We start from the raw sequence: 27,026 nt of genomic DNA, 5'->3' as shown, positions 1-27,026 counted from the left end.
GCCGAAACTCATCCAGTGAGAAACGTTCCGCGGTGCAAAAATAAGTGCGATTAAAATGCGTTAAAAAAATTTAACGCGTTATTTTTGTGTAATTAATTAATCTAAATTAACGCGTTAAAGTCCCGGCCCTAATATATATATATATATATATATATGTATGTATGTATGTATAAACTAACACTAGCTTCTCTGTTATTTTTCTATTCTATCTATTCCTTTTCTTTTTACTTATTATACAATTAATAAAAACAAAAAAGGCCTCTATAACTTGCTCTATTCTTTTTCTATTCTATCTGTTTCCTTTTTATTTATTATATATATTTTTTTTTAATCCTTTGCTATGTGTATTGTTAAGCTAACTGAGACTTGTTATAGCACTTGCATATCATTGCTCTTTTGTTGGTTTTGATTGCTTCCATTGTCCTCATTTGTAAGTCACTTTGGGTAAAAGTATCTGCTAAAAGACTAAATGTAAATTTGATATTATACATAATATATTTAATACATACTGTAACATATTTTTCTCAAATATAAACATGGATCTGTTTGTATTTATATATAAATAATAAATACACAGTACACACTCATATATTAACAAAAACGTTTACAGTGGGGAAAATAATTATTTTGTTTAAATTATTTATTAGGTTTTGTACGTTTGCCCACTGACAAAGAAATGATCAGTTTATAATTTTAATGTTAGGTTTATTTGAACAGTGAGAGACAGAAAAATATTTAAAAAAAAATCCAGAAAAACACATTTCAAAAAAGTAATAAATTGATTTGCATTATAATGAGTGAAGTATTTGATCACCTATCAATCAGCAAGATTTCTGGCTCCCAGGTGTCTTTTATACAGGTAAGGATCTGAGATTAGGAGCACTCTCTTAAAGGGAGTGCTCCTAATCTCAGTTTGTTACCTGTATAAAAGACACCTGTCCACAGAAGAAATCAGTCAATCAGATTCCAAACTCTCCACCATGCCCAAGGCCAAAGAGCTGTCCAAAGATGTCTGGGACAAGATTGTAGACCTACACAAGGCTGGAATGGGCTACAAGACCATCGTCAAGCAGCTTGGTGAGAAGGTGACAACAGTTGGTGGAAGAAACACAAAATAACTGTCAATCTCCCTCAGTCTGGGGCTCCATGCAAGATCTCTCCTTGTGGAGTTTCAATGATCATGAGAACGGTGAGGAATCAGCCCAGAACTACACGGAAGGATCTTGTCTATGATCTTAAGGCAGCTGGGACCATAGTCACCAAGAAAACAATTGGGAACACACGCCGTGAAGGACTGAAATCCTGCAGCACCCGCAAGGTCACCCTGCTCAAGAAAGCACATATACAGGCCCGTCTGAAGTTTGACAACGAACATCTGAATGATTCAGAGGAGAACTGGGTGAAAGTGTTGTGGTCAGATGAGACCAAAATCGAGCTCTTTGGCATCAACTCATCTCACCGTGTTTGGAGGAGGAGGAATGCTGCCTATGACCCCAAGAATACCGGCCCCACCGTCAAACATGGAGGTGGAAACATTATGCTTTGGGGGTGTTTTTCTGCTAAGGGAACAGGACAACTGCACCACATCAAAGGGACGATGGATGGGGCCATGTACCGTCAGGGTCAGGTCATTGAAGCCAGCCAGGGCACTGAAAATGGGTCGTTGATGGGTATTCCAGCATGACAATGACCTAAAACACATGGCTAGGGCAACATAGGAGTGGCTCAAGAAGAAGCACATTAAGGTCCTGGAGTGGCCTAGTCTCCAGACCTTAATCCCATAGAAAATCTGTGGAGGGAGCTGAAGGTTCGAGTTTCCAAATGTCAGCCTCGAAACCTTAATGACTTGGAGAGGATCTGCAAAGAGGAGTGGGAGAAATCCCTCCTGAGATGTGTGCAAACCTGGTGGCCAACTACAAGAGATGTCTGACCTCTGTGTGATTGCCAACAAGGGTTTTGCCACCAAGTACCAAGTCATGTTTTGCAAAGGGGTCAAATACTTTTTTCACTCATTAAAATGCAAATAAATGTATAACTTTTTAAAATGTGTTTTACTGGATTTTTTGTTGTTATTCTGTCTCTCACTATTCAAATAAACCTACCATTAAAATTATAGACTGATCATTTCTTTGTCAGTGGGAAAACGTAAAAAAACAGCAGGGGATCAAATAATTTCCCCCCCACTGTACATACCACATGCATACCATGCATAAAGTAAATTTGCACTCACTCATCTGTGATCTAATGCTGTCTTTATGTTTATCCATCGTCTTCATTCGTTCTTCTGCTCTCTCCTCCTCTGCTCTTCTTCTCTCTTTCATCTCCTGAAAAATATTTCTGTCTATTTCAAAATGGCAGCCATTGTTTTGAGCTGCTGTCTCCTCAATCTTCTCTAGCAGCTCCTTTATCTGAGTGTCATCACTCCTGTTCTGATTGTTGAGAACATGATATCTGTTCCCACATTTGTCCAGCAGCCACTGGAGATCCTTCCCTTCACTCTCGATGTGCTGCTCTATAGATGTGTCTAGCAGTGTGTCTCCATATGTGAACAGCACTATAGTGTGACTCCAGACTCTTTCACTGAGGAGATCTAGATATCCTTGCAGAGACTTTCTCTCAGTCTCTTTAAATCTAGTGTCTGCTCGAATAAGCAGTAGTACAATATGTGGTCCTGGAGGACAGAGAGACACACTAAGCAAAATCTCCTGCTTCAGTAACTCAGGATTTTCCTCTACTAGTTTATTCCTCCACCATCCTGGAGCTTCAATGACAGTGATGTGTCTATCTGCTACTTCTCCATGTCTCCTCACACACTGAGCAGATCTTTTCAAGTCAAACTCCTCTCTGCCCAGAATGGTGTTTCCTGCTGAACTCTTCCCAGCAGCTCTATTACCTAGTAACACAATCCTCAGCTCTGAGAGATGTTGGTTGTCACCTGCAACAAACAGAAAAAAACACACTTGTGCAAAGGGATATTGTACTGAGAATCTGTAAATATTTGTTTAAAATCTCTAAGTAATCTATCTAAGGTGCTAGGGGAATTATTGGTGATGAGCTATGACTTTTAAACCTTGCACATTATTTTTCAATAATTTAACACTTCAAAGTCAATTATTTTGCATATACCTGAGTTAACACAAGACGGTATTTAGATTTTTTTTTTTTCAAAACATATTTTTCTTTTTATGTCCTTGCTCTTGCATGTAGAATTATTTTCTTGCACATCCAACACCAAGCCTCTGTTCGTTGCTAATTCCAAAACACCATTTCAGAGGCTTGAGCCTTTGATATGCAGTTATGAGTGAGAGAAAGATTGTGTGTAACCAGAGCTGGAAAATAACTGATTACATGCAATCTGGATTACATCCAAAAATGAAGTACTTGTAATTAGATTATAATTACAGAGTACAGTTACTTTTTTATTGATTACATGATTACATATTATTTACACAATAGCAGTAATTTATTCACAATTTATTGATTCTCCCTAATTCCACTTTTACATCTTTTAATTTTTTCCTTTCTAAAATAGCCTACCACTTATATACAGTCAGAAAGTCTTACGTTTTGTGGACATTCACACAGAGATCAGTCATTAGTCAGGTGGCCACACAGCATTTCACAGGTTTATTCAGGTTTAAGAAGTGTTTTAAAATTGCTTCAACTACTGATTAACATATTCATTTTTATATTAATTATTATTCAGTCAGTTACAGACACGCCGTTGACATGGGGGGCAGGAGGGTCATGACCCCCGCAGTTTTGAAAAGACAGCAATCGACTCCCACACTTTTGACAAGGGAAAATAACCTGCGCTATTTGCTAACTAAAATTTCTGACAACGAACATCACATTCATTGTAGAATTCAAGCCATACACCAAGGTTAAGTTTTAAAATCTTTATTTCATACATCAAGGAGACAATAAATTGTGATTATTTTTGGTGTTAGCCTACATGTCTTCTTCTAATGGTGCTTCTGATAGCGGTCATAAACAGGCACGGAATTTAGTTGTGCCTGTCTCAGCTGCAACATGAATTTCTTGTAGCCTGCCTGGCTCAACCAAAAAGATGAAGCCAATGAAAAAGAAAAGTATTGCCTCACTTTTTCAAAAGGAAAATAAAGTAAAGTAAAGTCGTGACGTATTGTCAAGTATGGTGACCCATACTCGAAATTGGTGCTCTGCCTTTAACCCATCCAAGTGCACACACACAGCAGTGAGTAGTGAACAAATCCACACACACACACACACCGTGAACACACACCCGGAGCAGTGGGCAGCCATGCTGCGGCGCCCGGGGAGCAATTGGGGGTTCGGTGCTTTGCTCAAGGGCACCTCAGTCGTGGTATTGAGGGTGGAGAGAGCGCTGGACGTTCCCTCCCCCCACCTACAATTCCTGCCGGCCGGGGGCTCGAACTCGCAACCTTTCGATTACGAGTCCGACTCTCTAACCATTAGGCCACGACTTCCCCTAACTAAGTTAAGTTTGCATCAATTTTATACATGCTCAGCCTATATGAAATGCCAATTGTCATCATTCCTCCAGATGCCATTTAACCATCTTTGTGATGGCCTTAAATTCTAATTTAATCAAGGAGCTAAGCTAATCATTTAAGTGGTTCTCAAAGTGTGGTAAGAGCACCACTAGTGGTACCCAGGCTCCCTCTAGTGGTACGCCGAGGAATCACTAAATTAAATACATTAATTAATTTAAAATTAATGTTACAACACATTTTAATTTAATCATTTAAGTTTTTTATTTACCTATATGTAAGCACAGTGCAGTGTTTAAGGTTTAAACTGTGTAGTTACAATTTTAAAGGGGTTGGCACCAATAAATATTCTTATTAGGAATAAAACTGCATGGTTTTTGAACTGTGCAGAGCTGTAGCTGAATAGTTAGGCCTACTACGCTGCTATATTTTTAATGCTGGTCATTTTAAAGGGGTTGGCACCAATAAATATTCTTATTATGAATAAAACTGCATGGTTTTGAACTGTGCAGAGCTGTAGCGGAATAGTTAGACCTACTACGCTGCTATATTTTTAATGCTGGTCATTGTGGTGGTACTTGGAGAGCCAAATATTTTCTGAGGTGGTACTTGGTACAAAAAGATTGAGAACGGTTTAATATGTGATGGTGGACCAATGGTGAGTCTGAAGTGGTGTTCTGATATCTGGAAATCTGATCTTGCTATCTGGGCTTTTGCTTACAATTTGTGTTTGTGCGGAGATGATGGGTCAGTGTTGCCTACTTAATTTCTTAAGAAAACAAAGCAAGCAATTGTTTATCAGTGAATTATTAAAATGTTAATGCAGCCTCCTTACTGTTTTTCCCTGACACATTCATAATCATAGCTTCTGCGGTGCTCTGTGGCAAGCTTTGTGCATGCGCTTGAGGGCTTATTAGGCTATGTAGGCAATTAACGGCTCATTATAATGAGTTAAATGGGTTTATTAATAAACGTGCGATTAGTCGACTAATGCTTAAAATGAACGACTACTAGTCAACCAGAAAAATCCTTAGTCGAGGGCAGCCCTAATTTTTGTTATTTGAAGTACCCCTGAAATGTTCAAATGTTTTAATAATTTTTAATAAAGTATCAAATTGCATGTTCATGGTTCTCTGATGTGGGTTATAGTCACATGATATGCAGGTAAACAAATAAAATATTTAAGTTTTTTTAAGTAAGTGTTCTATTTTGATTCATTTTAAAATTATTTGTTTTAATTTAACATTTGTATAATTTAATTAATTAATTTTAATAACTCATAAACCCCCTGCAGTTCCTTCACAAACCCAGTTTGGGAAATCTTGATGTAATATAATGTTTAATGCACTTTATGTTGGTGATAACAAATGGAATATATTTGTTTATTTTTCATTATTTTATATCAGTATCCTATGGTAATCTCCACCCTAGAACCTTGTCATGACATGGCCACTGTTCCAGAGTCTCATCTTGTCATGGCTGCCATTCCAGAGTCTTGTCACATCTCAGCTGATATTCCAGAGTTTCATCACCTCTCAGCTGATCTTCCAGAGCCTTGTCACATCTCAGCTGATCTTCCAGAGTTTCATCACCTCTCAGCTGATCTTCCAGAGCCTCGTCACGACAAGCCTGCCACGCTAAAGCCTGTTCACATCAAGTCTGCCAACTGAAAGCCTGATCATGTCAAACTACAGTCTTCAGCCATCATGGATGCCACTTCAGATGCTTTTGTTCCAGAGCATCACAGTTTCAACACTCTCAAGCCTGCCGGCCGTTACTCACCCCAGTTCCCCAGGCACAGCACCGTCAGTGTTGGAAATAGACAATGTACTCTCTGTCCTGGCAGTTATGGCTATGGCCATTCTCTGTGTTTGGGCTGCACACACCACTGTAGTTTCCTCAGAGGTGGCAGTCTTTGCCGCAGAACCTCCCGAGGTAGTACCGCCCACTCTATTCCCTGAAACTGATCCCAAGTCTAGCCCAGAGGAGGCTTCTGATCCCAAGTCTAAGCAGAGAAGGCTTCTTTTCCCGAGTTTAACCCAGAAAGGGCTCCAGTTCCCAAGTCTAACCCAGAGAGGGAACTTATTCCCGAGTTTAGCCCAGAGAGAACTCCTAATCCCGAGTTTGGCCCAGAGAAGGCTTCTGTTCACAAGTTTAACCAAGAGAGGTCTCCTGTTCCTGAATCTAGCCCAAAGAGCCCAAACTCTATTGGTGTTAAACAACACGTGTCAGGACCTACTCATTGTTGAAATCATACTCTAGATTTAATGCTGTCATATGGAATTGATGTCAGTGGCATTGAAATTTTGCAGCAGAGCGATGATATCTCAGACCATTATCTAGTTCCGTGTATATTCCATATAGCTAAAGCTGTAAAGCCAACTCCTTGTTACAAATCAAATTCAAATTCAAATTTTATTTGTCACATACACAGTCATACACAGTACGATATGCAGTGAAATGCTTGTGGTATCACTTCTACCACAAAAGACTGCTTTATAAATAATTTTCCTGACTTATCTCAGTTCCTCAGCATATCCAATAGCTCAGAACAACTTGATAATGTAAAAGAAACTATGGACTCTCTCTATTCTAGCACCATAGTTGCTCCTTTACGCTTAAGGAAGATTAAGGAAAAGAGTCCAACACCATGGTATAATGAGCACACTCTGGCCATAAAGAGAGCAGCACACTCTGGCCCAAAATGGAGCGCAGCTGGATAAAAACAAAATTAGAGGTATTTCGTATTCCTTGGCGGGAAAATACTCTCTCCTACAGGAAAGCCTTAAAAACCACTAGATCTGCTTACTTTACGTCTCTTTTAGAAGAAAACAAACATAACCCCAGACATTTATTCAATACAGTGGCTAAATTAACCAAAAATATAACATCAGCAGGTGCAGGTAATGACCCAGCAGTACAGTAGTAATGAATTTATGAACTACTTTACTTCCAAGATTGAAACTATTAGAGATAAAATTGTAACCATGCAACTGTCAGCCACAGTATAGCATCAGATCACTATAGATCCTCTGAGGAACAATTCCACTCATTCTCTTTCATTGGAAATGAAGAATTGTATAAACTTGTTAAATCATCGAAACCAACAACCTGTATGTTAGACCCTGTTCCATCTAAGCTCCTAAAAGAGGTGCTTCCAGAAGTAATAGATCCTCTTGTGAATATTATTAACTCATCATTGTCATTAGGATATGTCCCAAAAACCTTCAATCTAGCAGTTATTAAGCCTCTCAGAAAAAAAACACCACTTGACCCCAAAGAATTAATTAACTACAGACCGATCTCAAATCTCCCTTTTCTGTCAAAGATATTAGAAAAGATAGTATCATCACAACTATGTTCCTTCTTAGAGAAAAATTATATATGTGAGGATTTCCAGTCAGGTTTTAGACCATATCATAGTACTGAGACTGCTCTCATTAGCGTTACAAACAACCTGCTTTTATCATCTGATCATGGTTGTATCTCTTTATTAGTGCTACTGGATCTTAGCACCGCGTTTCACACTATCGACCACAGCATTCTTTTAAATAGACTAGAAAATTATGTTGGCATTAGAGAAAGTGCACTGGCATGGTTCAAATCATACTTATCTGACCGCCATCAATTCGTGGCAGTAAATGAAGAGGCATCATACCAATCACAAGTGCAGTATGGAGTACCTCAGGGCTCAGTACTTGGCCCCTTACTTTTCACGCTCTACATGTTACCCTTGGGAGATATGATCAGGAAACACGGTGTTAGCTTTCACTGTTATGCTGATGATACTCAGCTCTATATCTCTTCGCAACCCAATGAAACTTACCAATTTGCAAAACTAACGGAATGTATAGTTGATATCAAAAACTGGATGACTAGCACATTGTTCTTACTGCTAAATTTCTTACTGCTAAATTCTGAAAAAACAGAGGTGTTAATTATTGGACCAAAAACATTTGCATGTAATAACCTAGATCACTATAATACTTGATGGCTGCTCTGTAAATTCTTCATCATCAGTTAGGAACCTAGGCATACTTTTTGATAGCAATCTTTCCTTAAAAATATATCTAAATTACGACCTATGCTCTCAATGTCAAATGCACAAATATTAATTCATGCGTTCATGACCTTGAGGTTAGATTATTGTAATGCTTTATTGGGTGGTTGCTCTGCACGTTTAATAAACAGACTCCAGCTGGTTCAAAATGCAGCAGCTAGAGTTCTTACTAGAACCAGGAGTATGACCATATTAGCCCGGTTCTGTCAACACTGCACTGGCTCCTTATTAAACATTGTATACATTTTAAGATCTTGCTAATTACCTATAAGGCCCTGAATGGTTTGGCACCTCATTATTTGAGTGAGCTCTTAACACACTATAGTCCTTCACGTCCGCTGCGATCTCAAAACTCTGGCCATTTGATAATACCTAGAATATCAAAATCAACTGCGGGTGGGTGTCAGTCCTCTGTCATGTGTGTCATGTGTTCCCGCCTCATGTTTCCATATTTGGTTTGTTTCCTGTCCTCGTCTAGTGTGATTATTAGTTAATTCTTGCCCAGCCATGTTTGTCTCGTTATCTATGATTTACCTGTGTATTTATAGTCCTGTCTATTCGGTTTGATTTGGTCTGGTCTACTCGTTACCCCTGGTGTTTCCTGTCTGTAAGCCTTGCCTTGTCCTGCCATGTCTTGCCCTGCCTTGATGTGTTCAGTAAAGACTATTATTTGAGTTTACGTCCTCGTCTGCGTGTTCCTTGTTCCTCCCTCGTGTGTGCACCGTGACAGAAGACCAGACCCCACAGTAAGCGGCACCCCTTCACCTCGTTTTGTTTTGTTCGTTTTTTTTTTCTGTCCCACGGCAAGGAAGTCGCCACTCGTGATCCCGCCATAGCCAACCCACCGTCTGCGGCTCCCTCAAGTCACGCCGCCGTCCACGGCTCACCGAGCCCACCGTTCGTGGGAGATGACGCCACCGTTCGCGGAACAGGAAGCCCTCCTGGGCTAGCTCGGAAGCTGAGGCTTCTCCTGGGCATGACAAGGAGTCAGGGGCCCTCACAGGGTCCCTCAGCAACTGCCTCCACTTCTACGACAAGGGGGCAGGCGACTGGAAATGGCCTCCGCGGCCACTACAAGAAGAGCCGCCTGCCCCAGACGAATCTCCGTGGACAAGACAAGACATGAAGATTAAAATACTCCTGTGGGCATGACACAACAAAACCAGCACTCCTGGCCGGAACAAAGAAACAGCGGCAGCCGGCAGGCTTGACTCAGCGGCGATCCGGCGGGCTTGACTCAGCGGCGATCAAGAGGTTTTCCCCACGGACGGCGGACTTGGGTGAGCCGTGGACGGCGGTGTGACTTGAAGGAGCCGCCGACGGTGGGTTGGCTTTCCCCATGGACGAAAAACTAACAAAAAACGAGGTGAAGGGGCGCCGCTTACTGTTGTTCTGGTCTTCTGTCACGGTGCACACACGAGGAGGACACAGGAACGCGCAGATGAGGACGTAAACTCAAATAATAGTCTTTAATGTAGACATCAGGACAAGACATGGCAGGACAACGCAAGGCTTACAGACAGGAAACACCAGGGGTAACGAGTAGACCAGACGAAATCCAACTGAATAGACAGGACTATAAATACACAGGTAAATCATAGATAATTAGACAAACACAGCTGAACAAGAATTAACTAATGATTACATTTAACAAGGACAGGAAACAAACCAAATATGGACACAAGAGGCAGGAACACATGACACACACGACAGAGGACTGACAATGAGAGGTATATGGGGCAGAGAAAACCTGCAAAGGCCACCTTTTTGAAACTCGACTTGTGTCTTCTCTCAACAGATGAGTTTCTTGTAAAAATAATATGTTTACCTTAGGTTGCTTAATCCTATCTAATACCTGTTTCAATTTGACTATTTTATTCAATCCCCTTACATTTCAAGTACTAAATTTTCACTCTAACATACATGTTTAAGCTTAAATTGAGTGGAATAAGGAATCTCTGCATCCAATGATTTGACTGTTTGTTTGAAGAAGGAAAGAGTACAAACACACCCACACATAGGAGAAAACAAAAAACAACAAAAAACCACCATAAACAACTGTGCATTTCCCTGAACAAACTGCACAAATAGAACCCCCATTCCAAACTTTAGTTATGGAAAACAATAAATCCACAATATGTGGAGCAACCCTATGTAAGCTTTACCCTTGTTAAGGAGAAAAGAAATAAAGAAATCTGACATTTCCAAATCTGTACCTTATAATATCCAAGATTTATAACAGCCAAGTTTAGTTTTCAATGTTTTGGCAAGGCGAGCCAAAACTAGTAAAGTCAGAATTTGTCCTTTTGAAAATGAAGCAAAAAGGGGACTCGCTTAATAGTTCAAACATCTATCAAATTAGCTTCATTCACGTGGTAGTTTTCAGCCCCGAATAAACTCCTCTGCTTCTGAGACAGTCTTGAAGATATGCCGTTTATCTGTATGGGTCACTATCAAGTGAGCAGGATAGAGCATTCCGTACCTGATGTCCATGGATTTCAGCTGGGCTTTTACTCCATCGAAGCAGCGCTGGCGTTGACAGGTCTCCGCTGACAGGTCCATGAACTGCCACTCTCAGTGTTTTTTTTGCGATCTTTATAGTTCAGGAACTTCATCACTACTGGCGTGGGACGATTCACATTGATTTGGCCCACCCGATGTGCCCATTCGATTGTAGGAGTTGTGGAAAAGCAGTCTGTCAAAACTTTGGGGAGCCAATCCTACAGAAAAGCGCGTGTTTTTCCGGTAGACCTACCATCTTTAGATTTGAACGGCACCTGCGATCTTCCAGGTCTTGAATCTTGTTGGTTAATGTCTCGACCGTCTGCTCTAGTTTCTTAGCCTTCTGCCGGAGTGTAGTAACATCCTCCTCCGTTTGTGATATCCTGTCCTTGGCCTCTCTGATTCTTTTGGAATGTGACATCAGCTCTGTTTTAAAACTATTGATAGCTTCAAGCATATCGGAGAATTGCTTAGTCATATCATCCCTTAATGACTGGATGGCCGAGAGAATTGAGCTTGTGGAGTCGTTGCTGTTAGCGTTGCTCTGCTCGCTAGCTGTTAGCTTGCCCACCTGTACCACGGTGTCAGAGCCAGTTTGTGGCTGAGATTTCGGCTGTTGCCCCGGCTTTATGATTTTTGGTGGCATGGTCGCTTGCAGAGAAATTTATTTTAGTTTTCACTGCTTGCAGGTACGTTTTAGTCGCTTTGTAGGATTAATTTGAAGAAAGTTAGCATCAGCTCAAATCGGTGTGACCTAACAGCTGCGCGCCATAACTGGAAGTTCCCTGATGTACTAGTTACATCGTTAGAAGAATGACATCTACGCTAATATTAGTCTGTTTCTTTCTTTTTCCGAGGTCATCGTAACCACCCAGATCCAGACTGTATCCAGATCAGACGGTCACTGCAGCCACCCGTATCCAGTCCGTATCCAGATCAGATGGTGGATCAGTACATAGAGATGACCTTTAAAGCCCTGAACGTCAGCGGAGACCAGGACAACTAGATGAGCCCCAGAGACTGATCCCCAGTGAAGACCCTGTATCCTACACGGCCATCCGGACAAGACAACACAAACCAGATGAGTCCTTAGCACAATCTGACTCAGCTTTAGCCTACACTTAAACTGCTATTTTGTCTGACAAGAGGAGAATGACACTATTTGGACACACTATTTCCCCATCTAAATACTGTAAAGCTGATATAAAGCCACCCGGCTTTATATCAAGCTGAAGTAAAGCTGCTTTGACACAATTTGCATTGTTAAAAGCGCTATACAAATAATAGTGACTTGACTCAATCCGGACAATGGACCGTTCGACTACCAAATCCAGCAGTGTCTGCCATAATATCGAAGTGTGTATAATTGATCATTGTTCTCGCTAAAAAACATATATTTTCTCATGAAATGAGATCATCAGTTTTGTTTAAAGATTACATTTGTGCACCTACAGCACTCCTCGCTGTCATTAAAACAGCATTCCACTACAAATATGTCTAAATTCATATAAGTTTGGTTTAACTTCCGTGTACTGACTTCATGTAATTTCAGTGCATATCTCCATTAATGAGAGTGGAATATTTAATCTACTGTAAATGAGTATATCGACATGTTTAAAATCGTTGTTTACTTTTTTTTTCCTGGAGTGAGAAAACTGTGTTTGCATGCAGGTGCACAAATTTTCCCATCAAGTTTGTTTTTATAAATCCCACCTTTTGTGTAGGACGTGGCGTACACCTCTTCCAGGGCAGGTTTTGTGCATACACAACGGTTATAAGACAGCGGAAAAGCTGGCAACGTTACAACATGGGCTCTAAACAGTTTTAAAAGCACTTTAGGCATGCAACACACCCCCTGAGGAGAAATTCATACGTGAGAACAACTTGCTGCAAAGTGGTCTACCTGTGCCTTCCCAAAGACATCCCAAATTGTCTGTACAGTCCAGAGGTGCAGCCTCCATTCACCATGGACATGAAAATATATATAATGTATAAGCAAAAAATAAAAAAATAAAAACAAGCCCCAAGCTGTTTATAACAAACTGTATAAAAATGCTTAATTGGGTCAAGAATTTTCGATAGGCCAATTTTAAAATACAAAATAATAATAATAATAATAATATCTATTGTAATTGTTCAAACATTCAGAATGTTGTGTACACATAAATTCATATTAAAATTTTAATTGAAGTGATTGTAGTGTTTTTTCATCTAGATGAATTGGCCTTAGCCTAAAAAAAGTAATGTGGTGTGACCATATTTTATTTAAAAATTAATTATTTTAAATTTTTATTTTGTTTTATGCTCAACATTTTTTAGATGTTCTCAGTAATTAAAGTGTTTAGAAACAAAGTATTTGTATTTCTTTTGAGTTTTTGAAAACAATGATCTCATATTTTTGTTCTATAATTTGAGATTTAATTTACTACAGTTATTGCTATTATTGGTCACACCACACGATGAGTGGTCACTCCAAATTATACAAAGACCTTATATCATTAAAAATCTATTTAACCCTTAAATGCATACCTCGGGTCTTTAGGGACCCGGGACATCATTCTCTACCCTCTCCCTCCTTCATAATCAAAGTTAGACATCAACTTTCTTAGTATTTCTCAATCTATTCATTATAAACAATATAACAAGAAAAAAAAATAGTAAAATGGTTTGAATGGTTTTACTGCAGAGCAATTACTATATGTAATGAAATATAAATGTCACTGCCATTTGATGCTGGATGTGGTGAATAAGCTTCCAGTGATCAAAATATTGAATATGAAGTCATTGAAAAGTATAAGTTTTGAGAATATAGTTGATATCGCGAATATGAGTCAGATGCTGAATATACTGTGGAAGTGTGCTCTGACGATGACAGAGAATAAAATCATCTGCTCAAATGTAACCCTTTTAACCCCTTAGCTGTCAAAGATTGGCAACAGCCCTAGATTAATAGGGTAGGTTTAGGGTTCGTAGAATAAGTTGACATATACTTGCAAAGTTTCTCATAGTCAGTATGTTGTATGTTGTGGACCCATCAAAATAAAATGTTAGAAATTAAGCAGACAGTCTACTAATACTCTTCTAACTGCTAGTTGACATGTAGTTGCAAAGTTACTTACTGTTAGCAGAATGTCTAAAGTGGACTAACGAACTAAAGTGTTACCTACTAAAATAATGTATTTTATGTATAAACCATAAATTGAATCTAAAAGCACAAAACTCCCAATCAATCTGGGACATATATCTATAACGGAAAACACTCTGCAGTGGTCGCACCACATGATATTTTCAAATTCAGTCAAAATTTACAAACACATAATTGGTCACCTAAACAAAACAAACTAGCTTCCCACAAAAGGTCACTATGAAATTTATAATAAAAATAAATAATTGTAGAAATAACTTAATATTCATTGGGGTTTTTTTATGTCATACCACATGATATCCAAATGTGCTAACTATATACCAGCCATTAAAAAGGTTCTTATTATTATTATTATTTTTTTTAAATTAGCTTGATGCTTCCATGGGTCCTTGGCAAATTGGTATATGATGCAATGTCCTATCTTTGAAAGGATTTCGACATAAAAGTTCCAAAATGGTAGTTTCTTGATTATTGATTATTAAATATAAATACAAATGCTTTGCAATTTTATACAGGATTACAAAACAGACTTTGGAAATCATGTCAAATAGTACAGAAAATGTATCTAATTTCAAAGATGTTTCCAAAACATCCAAAACAGTTATGGTCGGACAGTTGCACCACATGATATTTTGACACTTTGAATAACTAATTCAAAATAACTAATGACTTTGATAACTAATGTTTTTTGAAAGGTTAAAGTGAGCACATACATGATAGAGGTACTTCATATATAAGTATAATATGGCATTTTTTTATGCATTTAAAACAATTTTTAACTGTAAAAAATGCAATCGCACATACAATTTAGGCATCGTGTCACTGACCCACTTACATTTATAGGCCAATATGAAAGAAAAACAGGATATGATTTTTGTGCTGTTAATTTTTTACTCACTCATCTGTGATCGGATGTTTTCTCTCTGTCTTTTTGTCATCTTCATTCGTTCTTTAGCTCTCTCTTCCTCTGCTCTCCTTCTTTCTTTTATGTCCTGTAAAAACTTTCTGTCTAGTTCAAAATGGCAGCCGTTGTTTTGTACCACTGTCTCCTCAATCTTCTCTAGCAGCTCCTTGATCTGAGTGTCATCACTCCTGTTCTGATTGTTGAAAACATGATATCTGTTCCCACATTTGTCCAGCAGCCACTGGAGATCCTTCCCTTCACTCTTGATGTGCTGCTCTATAGATGCGTCTAACAGTGTGTCTCCATGAGTGAACAGCACTATAACGTGATTCCAGAATCTCTCACCGAAAAGATCCAGATGCCCCTGCAATACTTTTCCCATATAATCTTTAAATCTAGTGTCCGCACGCATGAGCATTAGTACAACGTGTGGTCCTGGAGGACAGAGAGACACACTGAGCAAAATCTCCTGCTTCAGTATCTCAGGACTTTCCTCTGCAGGTATATTTCTCCACCATCCGGGAGCTTCAATGACAGTGATGTGTCTGTCTGCTACTTTTCCATGTCTCCTCACACACTGTGCAGATCTCTTCAAGTCAAACTCTTCTCTGCCCAGGATGGTATTTCCTGATGAACTCTTACCAGCTCTTCTGTGACCCATTAACACAAGCCTCAGCTCTGAGAGATGTTGATTGTCTCCTGCAAATCAATAATGCATATATTAAGAGAATAGTTCACAATAGTTAAATAATAATAATAAAATTCTGTGCATCAGTACAAATTGTGTGAACACCAAGTACGTGCAAGAATCAATCTGATTTAAGTTCATTTGGGATACGAGATATGAAGTACTACTTAGACATATTCTGAGAATATCAGGCCAGGGGCCGGTGGCATAAACTACTTAGACTAGTCTTAAAAAGTTAGTCAACTTTTTAAAAATCATTTACAAAAGGTAGACTGGTCTAATTTGAAATGAAATGTAAGACTGGTTATCCCTTGACTAACAGACACGGTCTTAACGTAGTGGCTACGTTTAAGGAACCGGCCCCATAACTCTACAAAATATACAACCTAGATTCTATACTGTTGAGAAGTACTTAAAGACAAATCCAATGTGCATTACATAGTGGCAGTAGTGCACCAACAGCAAGTTCAAATTCTTAAACAGATAATAAAAATAGTCACTTGGTAAAAATCATCGCTTACAAAGTCACTCAGTGAGTCATATTTATTTGAGGTGAAGTACAAGCATGAATTCAAAATTCTGTAGTGTGTTATTGACTCACAGCTACAACAGAGTTCCTCATCATTGCTAAAAATTAAAGTTGTTTAACCAGTAGACCATTAGACTTTTAGATAGGCACAAACTATGTAAAATGTTGTTGTCACAGATTAACTCTTACATGCATGTTCAGGAAGCACAGATTGTGTTGGTATTATCCTTGGTTCAGAACTAACACAATTTATGACGCATATTTCTGGTCAAGTGTTGAAAAAAGTATGCTTTTCTGTGTAATCATGAGAGTAGTACTTTAAAGTAATACTGAAAAAGGTTCTGAATCATTTTCAAAAGAGAAAACTTACCAATGTCCATTTTCACTTCTTTGTTTTGTAGGAGCTTCTTAGATCCTCTAGATATCTAGATTTTACTTTCGCAATCAGTCTGATTCCTGCCAAAACATGTCTGCTATTTTCTCCAGTCAGGGCTCAAGAAAACAAGTGTCACATATCCAGAGGTAGGTAAAGTACACAAATCAAGTACCTTGAGTAAATGTACAGATTCCCTAATAAAACATTACTCCAGTAACAGTATAAAGTAATCCTTTTAAATTTTACTTGGGCAAAAGTACAAAAGTACTTGATTTTTTATTGTGCTTAAGCATTAAAAGCACAAAGTAGGGTATATCATGTGAAAATAATTGTACATAATTTAACATCATTTGAAAGTGCTGCGACAGCATGTTAGATGAATGGGCATTAATTTGTGTTATTTTAACTTTTTTATTTTTAAATTAAACCTACCCTTTTTTCAGATGTTAATCCTAGGCCTGCATGTCTACGTGTATGTGTATTTTATTCACAATAGAACATAGAGAACACAAAGGTTTAAACAGAGAAAATTTACACTTTTATCCACTAAATGAGCTCATTTCAAATTTGATGCCTGCTACAGGTCTTAAAAAAGTTGGCACAGGGGCAACAAAGGGCAGAGAAAGCAAGACATTTTGAAAAGATTCAGCTGGGAGAACATATAGCAACTATTTAAATAAATTGACACCAGGTCTGTAATGATTAGCTATTAAAGGGATATCTTAGAGAGGCAGAGTCTTTCAGAAGTAAAGATGGGCAGAGGCTCTCCAATCTGTGAAAGAGTGCATAAAAAGATTGTGGAATACTTTCTTAAAACAATGTTTCTCAACGTCAAATTGCAAAGGCTTTGCAAATCTCATCATCTACAGTGCATAACACCATCAAAAGATTCAGAGAAACTGGAGAAATATCTGTGCGTAAGGGACAAGGCCGAAGAACTTTGTTGGATGCCCATGATCTTCGGGCCCTCAGATGACACTGCATCACTCATCGGCATGATTTTGTCATTGACATTACTAAATGGGCCCAGGAAAACTTCCAGAAACCACTGTCGGTAAACACAATCTGCCATGCCATCTGCAGATGTCAACTAAATCTCTATCATGCAAAAAGGAAGCCATATGTGAACATGGTCCAGAAGCGCCATTGTGTCCTGTAGGCCAAGGCTCATTTAAAATGTACTGTTTCAAAGTGGAAAAGTGTTCTATGGTCAGATGAGTCCAAATTTGACATTCTTATTGGAAATCACAGACGACGTGTCCTCCAGGCTAAAGAGGAGGGAGACCTTCCAGTGTGTTATCAACGTTCAGTTCAAAAGCTAGCATCTCTGATGGTATGGGGGTGCATATGTGCATATGGTATGGGCAGCTTGCATGTTTTGGAAGGCACTATGAATGACGAAAGTTGTAAAGGTTTTAGAGCAACATATGCTCCCCTCCAGACGATGTCTATTTCAGGGAAGGCCTTTTCAGCAGGACAATGCAAAACCACATACTGCAGCTATTACAACAGCATGGCTTCGTAGTAGAAGAGTCCGGGTACTGAATTGGCATGCCTGCAGTCCAGATCTTTCACCTTTAGAGAACTTTTGGTGCATCATTTAACGAAAAATACGTCAAAGACGAGCACAAACTCCTCAGCAGCTGGAAACCTATATCAGGCAAGAATGGGACCAAATTCCAACACCAAAACTCCAGAAACTCATAACCTTGATGCCCAGACGTCTTCAAACTGTTTTGAAAAGAAGAGGAGATGCTACACCATGTTAAAAATGCCCCCGTTTTCATTTTATTCAAATTTAAAAAAACGTCCCAACATTTCCGGAATTCGGGTTGTATAGCCAAGATTGGGCAAAATTCAGAAATAGCTGTGGCTAAAGACATGCCTGGTGTTAATGCCATGTGCTCTACTTTTCACTCATCTTTTAAAATAGATTTTTAATGATATAAGGTCTTTGTGTCATTTGGAGCGACCACTCATCATGTGGTGTGACCAATAATATCAATAACTGTATTAAATTAAAAATAAAATATATAATTTCTGTGTTTGAAATATGAAACACTGCTACAGTATGCTGAAGTGAATGGTATTTTTAAAACAATTTTATCAGTCTTATGCAATTTGTAGGAAAAATAAGTCTGCTAAGTACATTTAAGAAGGCAATTCTGAAATTATAGAACAAAAATATGAGATCATTATAAAAAAAAAAAAAAAAGCATGTTAAGGAAATTAATTATTTTGAATATAAATCGTGGTCATACCACATGACATTTTTAAGGCTACAGCCAATTCATCTAGATGGAAAAACAACAACAACAACACTTAATTAAAATTTTTAATAAGAATTTATGTGTACACAACATTCTTAAATTTAATCCCACCAGTCACAATAGTGGCTGTAAAAAAAAAAGTTTTCATTTATAAAACTCTAAAAACCTTACTGGCTGATGTTTTAGTGCACTTCCTACAAATATGGAAAAAATAAAGGGTCTCTATTAAATATGAGCAGTTTCACATGATTAGTGCAAATTGTTACATGACCAGAGCAGTTTATTTCCTGTTTGCACCTTGAGAAGATGATGGCTGCATCAAAGCTCCAAAACAAAAGGCTAGTAAAGTGTGTTAACATAAAGATATGACAAAGATTTTTGGTACACATTATTTTTAAGGTATCTAGTATTAATCTATGAATTCACATATATTCAGTTTTGTTCAGTGTGGTCATAGAATGAGTTGATGGTCCCAATAGTGACTGGTGGGATAACAGTGAACTTGGGTATACAATATAAATCCAATTGCAGTTTTTAATGAAAATTCCAATAAAATGTTCCAATGTCAAAATGTTACAAAAATGTACAATATTGATGTTGTAATACTGGTAGCACTAATATAAAAATTTGATGTTATATTTTACAAAAAAGTAACAATTTTAAAATGCGTTGATGGTTTATTTTTTTTATCTCAGTGTTCCTATCAATGTTGTATAAAGTTTTTTTATGCATAAGAATGTGATCAAACAGTTTAAAATAGCTGGGCTAGGATCTATAACTATTTTATGACAGCAGAAATATTAATTCAGTACTCACCTTAACCCATCAATCACAATTGTCACTAACCATAAAACAATTTTTCAACAGTTTAAAAAAAAAATCAAAAAATTATTAATGATTATTTCAAAGGGTTACTAATGAGCAGTTTAAGCTTCTACAGTGGTAAATGTGGGTCATGTCACAACAGTGAATTAACACATGGTAAATTCAGCAAACCCTAATTTTGCTTCAGAATTCCATCAGAATTGCTTTCATTTGAATACATCAGAAAATGACTGTATCTCTGCTACTGGTTTTTAATGTTTCTTTCCATGCTTAGCCCTCTTCATCTACATGTGCTCTACAATGGACAAAGTGGCCAGAAGGGTCATTTATCAACATTCAAATAATTGTATTATTGCAAAACCTAATTGACATGCACAATTCAAAAATATTGAACTGTTCTGTCCGAGCATGGCAAATGTTCTATATATGGTGGCATCCCCACGGCCCTGTAGAGGACAAGAGCTTTAGAGAATTAATTGATAGATGGATGGTGGTACGAATGTGCAAATACATCTTATTTATTTATTGACTGCAGGCTGGAGGATCTGGAGTTGAACAATGAAGAGGGATGAACTTGCACCTACCCTTCACCCAAACAGGTTTCCAACACCTGGAATTTGCACCTTGCACTGAACTAAATATTTGTTGTCACACATGATTTTAGTGTGAAAAAAGGGCCTTTTCTGTTATATACAGTGTTACAACTTTGCAACATAATACTTAAAACCATAAGGACTCTTTAGGCTAAATTAAACTCAAGTTTTAACAGAGTTAAACACAGAACTGCTGTTATTATCCTAAAAATGCTTAAAAACAAAATACTTTCTCAAAGACTGTGCTGATGGGTGACTGAGAAAATTATTAGGAGCAGTCTTTATTACTTATGACAGCCATTGCATTCTCTGTCAGAATACTTCAGGGACTCAAACTGGCACTTAAAGTTGTATACTATAAACATAAGCACAATACAAAGCAAAGCTACTCACTAGGAATTAGTTAATGTACACTTCCGGTCAAAATTAAATGGAATCAAAATACAGTAAAACAGTAATATTGTGAAATGTTATTATCATTTAAAATGGAATACAAATTAATCAATGTAATTTATTCCTGTGATGTCAAAGCTAGTTAGCATCATTACTCCAGTCCTCAGTGTCATATGATCCTTCAGAAATCACTCATGTTGTTTATACGCATTTTGTAAAAATGTTCGATTTCAACAAGCATTTGTAAGGTGAGGACGTTTTGTAATATCCGTTAATCGCTAGAAAACTGCCACAAAAGCATGATTCTCATCTTACTCTGAACTAGATTGCAACTTATTAATCAATTCTCAGCTGACTATCCCATGCATGATCCATGTGAAACAATGCGATCCATGATTCTGAATGATTACCTTATTCACACTCCATAGTATTTATAAAGTATTCAAAATTATTTCAAAGAATACCATGGTTGCATCATGGCACAAGTATAAAAGACACGGTATTTTATACTATAGAACTATAATAAGTAATACTGTAGTACCATTATGTTATTATAGAATCCCAATATAAAGAGTTTAAGTTAAAAGAGAGTTTACTTTACCGTCACTGTTGCTCAGATTAATGCATCCTTGATTCCTTACTGGAAAAAAGTATTAATTTATTTGTTATGGTTGCATATCACAATTTACAAAATAAATGAAAAAATATTAAGGAGCAAAAGCTGTTTCTTGAGCACCAAATCAGCTTATCAGAATGATTTCTGAAGGATCATGTGACACTGAAGACTGGAGTAATAATGCTGAAAATGAAATCGTTAGGGAAACTGTAGGCTTGGACGAATGCTGTTTAAACACAGACCGTTTGTCATACCAGCTGTTTGAAGTCAACAATTCATGAAGAAAGAATGCAAGAATGAAATGAATTCATCAAGTGGTAAAAAGGGAGGAAATTACTCAAATGAGAGGTTAATTTGTAACATTTTTTAATCATTCAGTTATTTCAGACTTTTTAGTTACTAAAAATACATGTTTTGAATGTTTATCAATCAAAATACTCATCATAATAATACAAGCAAAAATCTCCAATGAAATGAAGTCACACTACGTAAGTCTTTTAGGGTCAATTTTATCCAGGTGCACCAGAGGTTTCAGCTGTTCTGCGAAGCTTCTCATGTCCTCAGACACAGTGTCCTGTCCCGCAGGAGCCAGTACGCTCAGCTCAACAAGATATGACAGAGACATCGGCTCTGTGTTCTCCGTGTTTCCTGTCGCCAGGACACGTAACACTTTGCTCACTACCACCTTCATCGCACCCTTCCGGAACACTTGACCCTTGGCCACAAACTCATGGTCCATGCGGAAACCCATCTCGTTGAGAAACTCCGGTAAGCTGTGTGAGGCAGCCACATCCACACAGTTTCGCACCAGGGCATGACGGCTTTTGTCGCCCACCTCCGGCTGACCTAGATAGCGCAGATGCCAAGGGGCAGTGGGGTGAAGAAGCGAGCGGCGCGCACGCAGCATGAACGGGTTGCCCTGTTGACCCTTCAGGAGATACACCAGCTCATGATCAGCAAAGCTCTCCGGCTCCATGTTATCACACAGACCTCTGAGTCGATGTAGGAGACTCTCCAGAGACTGATCCAGTACACTGCCTGTGCCGAGAAAAAAAAACAAAAAAACTGTAAAGTTAGAAGATATAACTTTACAAAGATACATTTGTGTATTATAGCATCCCAATGCAAGAAGAATAATAAGATCAATAACGGTTAAAAAAAAAGACTTGTAAAGGTGCATATAATTATTGTAATGAAATACATTTGCATTTCTTTATTTAGCGGACGCTTTTAACCAAAATATTTACAAATGAGAAATAGCTACAATAAGCGATTTATGACGAGGAAGCAATTACACGAGACATGCTAATATAACAAAGTTTTAAATATCGTCCAGATTAGTATAATGACTGAGGGATACTAATAGTAATGAGATTATATTTATGAACTGATGGTGTTTAAGTTACCTTGCAGAAGGTACTCCATCATGTTTATGGTTCCACCCGTTACGGGCATCGCAGACACCGGCGGAGCCTCCATCTCTCTGAAACAGTCAACTACCAGAGCAAGATGATAGCTGGGCATACACCTCCAGCCAGTATAATACTATGAATAATAAATGCAAAATAACATATATTTTACTTGTTATAAGAAATCAAGATCCAAACGGCTCGTGTTTGCCTCCTTCTTCTTCTTCTTACTGGTTTTATGGCGGATTGCAATCATGATTTATCAGGTGCACAGCGCCACCTATTGTACCGGAGTATTCAGCATGGATTAGCCTAATATATATATATATATATATATATATATATATATATATATATATATATATATATATATAGTAATTATACTAATATATTATATAGTAATATATTAGTAATAATTATTAATTACCATCAACAATACAACTCACTCGACTGCCTCCATGTGCAAAAAGCGCACGCGCAGTGTCGATAGAAAGTACCACGCATGCGCAACATTTTCCCTTCGTTCAGCGCCATCTATCGGACTGAAGGATCTCTTCTAGTGATGTTTATAACATTTATGACTCAAACGTAGGAAAACTGAAATTCCTCCAGTATTCCCCTTACTTTTAAGTTGAATGAAACTGTAATTCTGTCAAATTTGGTAAAAATTAGGTTATAATAATGTGTGACAACCCTAACTTTAAAAGATGAAGAGATTGACGCAATCAAAAGCACATGGCCTTCTGTAAGATGGTAGCCCCGTCCAAACCGGAAATGAATCAATCAATCATTAAACTGAAGAAAATAATAATAATAATTAATTACTGTATGCAGAACTGTGGAATGAACGCATAGACGAACTTTTATTGTGAAAAAAATGAACGCATTTAACATGTAGAGACTTTTATTTTGAAGGTACGTGCCATCTTGGGGATGCGTGACGTCGCTTTGTGTTAAAGATGAGCTCAACTCCAATGCTTCCTGTAGACATCTAATGAATGTAATTTATTATTCTGTTTTCTGTCTCTTATTGATGTTTGGATACAGTAGTTTTTGAGTTCGAGGCAATTTTGGTATCGTTAATTGCTCCAAAGGTGTCTCGCCGTGTGTAATGTTGTTCTGTCAGTGCTAACTTAGCTGTATTTACAAACATATTCATAGTTACAGCCTCAGAAACGCGACTAAATATCACTAATATCTATTTTAGTAGGTAGTTTTACAGTGTGGCGATTTAAAGAGTGTCATGGGACTTCTGTATGCCATAAACAATGTTAAATGCTAACACTAGCCCAGTGTTAGCAGAGCTAACGTTTTACTTGTTTACATTTGATTTCCTCTATTAATTATTATTTCTGGAGTTATTTAGACTAGAAGGTGTTTTCTGTATTCTTTAGAGCACTTGATGAGATACGAAAAGAGGTTTTTATATGTATTTGTGTTTATGGCTCGTCCCCAAATCAGTTTCTGTCTCAGAAAGGTGTTTAATATGTTGATCTCATTCTGAGAAAATTGTTTAGCATATTTAAAAACTTGGGTTGTCAACAGAATAAAACAACTGATTATGTCATGTTTTTTAATCAGTACGAAACAGGAGTAAGTTAGTATTAAATTCACAAAAAAAAAAAAAGTTAAAACATTTTAATAAATATCTCAAATGAACAATTCTGTCAATCCTAAAATTTCGTTTTATAAAATCATTTTGTCATCTAAAAAAAAGCAGTAAAGTTAACTATCAAGCACACACGTTCGTGGCCGTATAAATATGCATTTTCAGATGCTGATTGGGTTTCTTAGGGTACTTCTTGATATTGTCTATGTTTATTTGAAATGTGAATTGTTTACTTTCTGAAGTGCAAAAATAATCACTGTTATCTGCTATTAATCTGACAAACAAATAGTCCCTCGCTGAACTCAGGTCACTAGTTGAGCCAGCGTTGCTGTGTTGGGGTCTTACTTACTTTTAGTTGTTTCTGCAGTTGTTAAGATAGATAACAATGTATTTAATCATATTCAAATCACTAAAGTTAGTGTCAGAACCGCTTGGTGTTATGAAATACTGAAGTTCTGTGTTCTAAACAGCTCAGTTACTGAAGACATTATATGTGTCACCTGGAGAAAGATGATAATGGCAGATGACAAGGATGTACTCCGAGATGTTTGGTTCGGAAGGATACCGGCCTGTTTCACACTGTCTCCAGAGGAAACCACAGAGAGAGAGGCAGAACCTTACTATGTAAGTTAAGATGACAGACTTTCTTCCTGCTGTATATGGTTAGTTTCATGTCACCTCACCTGTACTGTTTTTCTCTGTCAATCTGTCAGCTGCTCCTCCCACGGGTCAGTTACCTGACGCTAGTCACCGATAAAGTCAAGAAACATTTTCTCAAAGCCATGAAGGCAGAAGACGTGGAGGAGATGTGGTTTGAATATGAGGGAACGCCTCTCAAGTGGTATGTTGAGTTGACTGTGTTGTCAAACCTCTGCATGTGACTTTCATTTTCACATTCATGAATTTTGCAGATGCTTTTATACACAGCTACTCAACTGATTGAGGTACAGAAGCAATTAAGGCTGAATACAGGACACTTATACAAAATGCATATCAGTTGTCACTCTATTTCTCCCAGTAATATGTCTAAAATGCTTCGTTGTATGGTCTGTAGTTTCAAAACAAATAATGCAACACAATACATTGATGATTGAGAGATGTGCAAATATTTGTTCCTCAAAAGCCTGATCATATTTGATACTCACTTTTCTTTCTCTAAAATATATATATATAAAAAAAAATATATATATACTCTCAAATCCTGACAGCTTTGTTAAGTCTCTTAATGGTCTGAGTTATAGGTGTACTTTTGTCTTGTACCACTAGGTGGCAGGACAAAACAAGGCTTATGGATGAGATCTCTGCTTGCTTGAGGAATGAGAGTTGTTTGATTTTTGCCATATGTTGAGTAACTATTGATTTTGCTAATTCCTTGTGTTTACTTCATGGACTATAAACGTGTTATTTTCATCATTTTAAGGCACTATCCCATTGGCGTTTTGTTTGATCTCCTCGCTTCAAACACAGCTCTGCCCTGGAATGTCACAGTGCGCTTTAAGGTGTGTAAACTCATTCATTTATTTTTCATGACGTTATTAATATTCCACAGTAGTAATTTCCCTTATTTTGTAGAACTTCCCAGAACATGACTTGCTTCACTGCCTATCGAACTCTGTGATAGAAGCGCATTTCATGTCATGCATTAAAGAGGCAGATGCACTCAAACACAAAAGCCAAGTCATCAACGACATGCAGAAAAAAGACCATAAACAACTGTGGATGGGTCTGCAGAACGGTAAGAACTGCTGACATATTTGATACTTGCATTTCTTTCTCAAATATTCAAAAAAAATGATGTATGGATGAGTTAACATACTAAAACCTACTAAAATTATGCATGGATAATAAAGTAAATATACAAAAACCTGCTGAAAATCATGACTGGATAATTAAGTAAACATAAGTTCAGTAAGTGTTCATCTTGAAATATTACTAAAAATATTAAATTTATTCTTATGTTTACTTTATAAAGATCGGTAAAGATTTCACAGCAAAAAGACAACCTCTAGGTGGTACTACAAGGCCTTTTACTTGCTAAAGACATAAACTGTCGGTCAAATGACCAAAGGCATGTAGGACGTTCATATCTCCTGTTTTGCTTGCAGTCTTCATGTGCATACTCTATGTGAAGGCAAAACAATACAGGTGTGAATATGTTAACAAAACTTTCCCCAGTTGGATAATCACTGTAGATTAAAACAATTAATATTATGAAAAGTGTTCTGAAATGTTATGTTTAAATAAAAAAAAAAAAGACATTTTTTGACATAGATTTTGGATATCTCTTTTTATTGCTCCATAAATCAGAAAATACTGTCAACAGCTAGGGAAAAAACCTTACTTTTAACTTGTTAGGAATATAAATCTCTAGAAACATTCATCATATAGATAAAGCTGTAAAGTTTGGTGTATGTTTGGTGTAGAGATTTCTGGTTTAGTGCAGGAGAAAATGCTAATTTTGAAGAAACTGCCTTTAAAAATCTGTATTGTAATAGAAACCTACAGATCCAAATACATAGGGTCATTCCACCAAAACGGTGCCTTTTCCACTTGGAAAAATTAAAAAATAAAATAAGTTTAATCAACATTTTTTAAATATCCATGAAATGAAGAC

General features: G+C 37.5%; 3 protein-coding genes across 4 annotated transcripts in view; 1 reads left to right on the top strand and 2 right to left on the bottom strand.

The window, feature by feature from the left end:
• The window catches only part of LOC306887295 (GTPase IMAP family member 8-like), a gene marked incomplete at its 3' end in the record, with an annotated part of 31,728 nt that extends 14,956 nt beyond the window's left edge, over positions 1 to 16,772 (bottom strand). Inside the window, exons 1-3 of the mRNA XM_079444923.1 lie at positions 16,692 to 16,772; positions 15,099 to 15,803; positions 2,231 to 2,935 (exon numbers count right to left, since the gene is read on the bottom strand). Coding sequence (XP_079301049.1) covers positions 2,231 to 2,935; positions 15,099 to 15,803; positions 16,692 to 16,701 — 1,420 coding nt within the window. The 5' untranslated portion in view covers positions 16,702 to 16,772. The remainder of the gene's footprint in view (positions 1 to 2,230; positions 2,936 to 15,098; positions 15,804 to 16,691) is intronic.
• A 4,648-nt stretch (positions 16,773 to 21,420) lies between these two features.
• Positions 21,421 to 23,285, bottom strand: LOC306886862 (mediator of RNA polymerase II transcription subunit 18-like). Of its 2 annotated transcripts, XM_079444196.1 has the most exons (4): positions 23,231 to 23,285; positions 22,976 to 23,083; positions 22,801 to 22,890; positions 21,739 to 22,432 (listed from the first exon to the last, which is right to left on the bottom strand). In XM_079444196.1, the coding sequence occupies exons 3-4, from the start codon at positions 22,871 to 22,873 to the stop codon at positions 21,879 to 21,881; spliced, it is 627 nt and encodes a 208-aa protein (XP_079300322.1). In that variant the 5' UTR covers positions 22,874 to 22,890; positions 22,976 to 23,083; positions 23,231 to 23,285; the 3' UTR covers positions 21,739 to 21,878. The 2 variants fall into 2 exon arrangements, with proteins under 2 accessions (XP_079300321.1, XP_079300322.1); XM_079444195.1 differs by lacking the exon at positions 23,231 to 23,285 and having other exon boundaries at positions 21,421 to 22,432; positions 22,801 to 23,046.
• Positions 23,286 to 23,716: 431 nt separating this feature from the next.
• atg5 (ATG5 autophagy related 5 homolog) overlaps positions 23,717 to 27,026 on the top strand; it is a 31,081-nt gene continuing 27,771 nt past the window's right edge. Inside the window, exons 1-5 of the mRNA XM_079444674.1 lie at positions 23,717 to 23,803; positions 24,883 to 25,036; positions 25,126 to 25,253; positions 25,833 to 25,911; positions 25,985 to 26,147. Of these exons, the coding sequence (XP_079300800.1) occupies positions 24,923 to 25,036; positions 25,126 to 25,253; positions 25,833 to 25,911; positions 25,985 to 26,147 (484 nt within the window). The 5' untranslated portion in view covers positions 23,717 to 23,803; positions 24,883 to 24,922. The remainder of the gene's footprint in view (positions 23,804 to 24,882; positions 25,037 to 25,125; positions 25,254 to 25,832; positions 25,912 to 25,984; positions 26,148 to 27,026) is intronic.

Source organism: Barbus barbus, assembly GCF_936440315.1.
Source record: "Barbus barbus genome assembly, chromosome: 21".
Lineage (NCBI taxonomy): Eukaryota > Metazoa > Chordata > Actinopteri > Cypriniformes > Cyprinidae > Barbus > Barbus barbus.
Note: the sequence above shows the minus strand (reverse complement) of the source record. Positions and strands in the feature narration are given on the sequence as shown.

Excerpts from the sequence above, each read along its gene's own strand:
- LOC306886862 (XM_079444195.1), bottom strand. The coding sequence starts at position 22,918 with ATGCCCAGCTATCATCTTGCTCTGGTAGTTGACTGTTTCAGAGAGATG. Across the intron at positions 22,433-22,800 it reads GATGGAGTACCTTCTGCAAG|GCAGTGTACTGGATCAGTCT; the intron begins GTAACTTAAACA and ends TTCTCGGCACAG.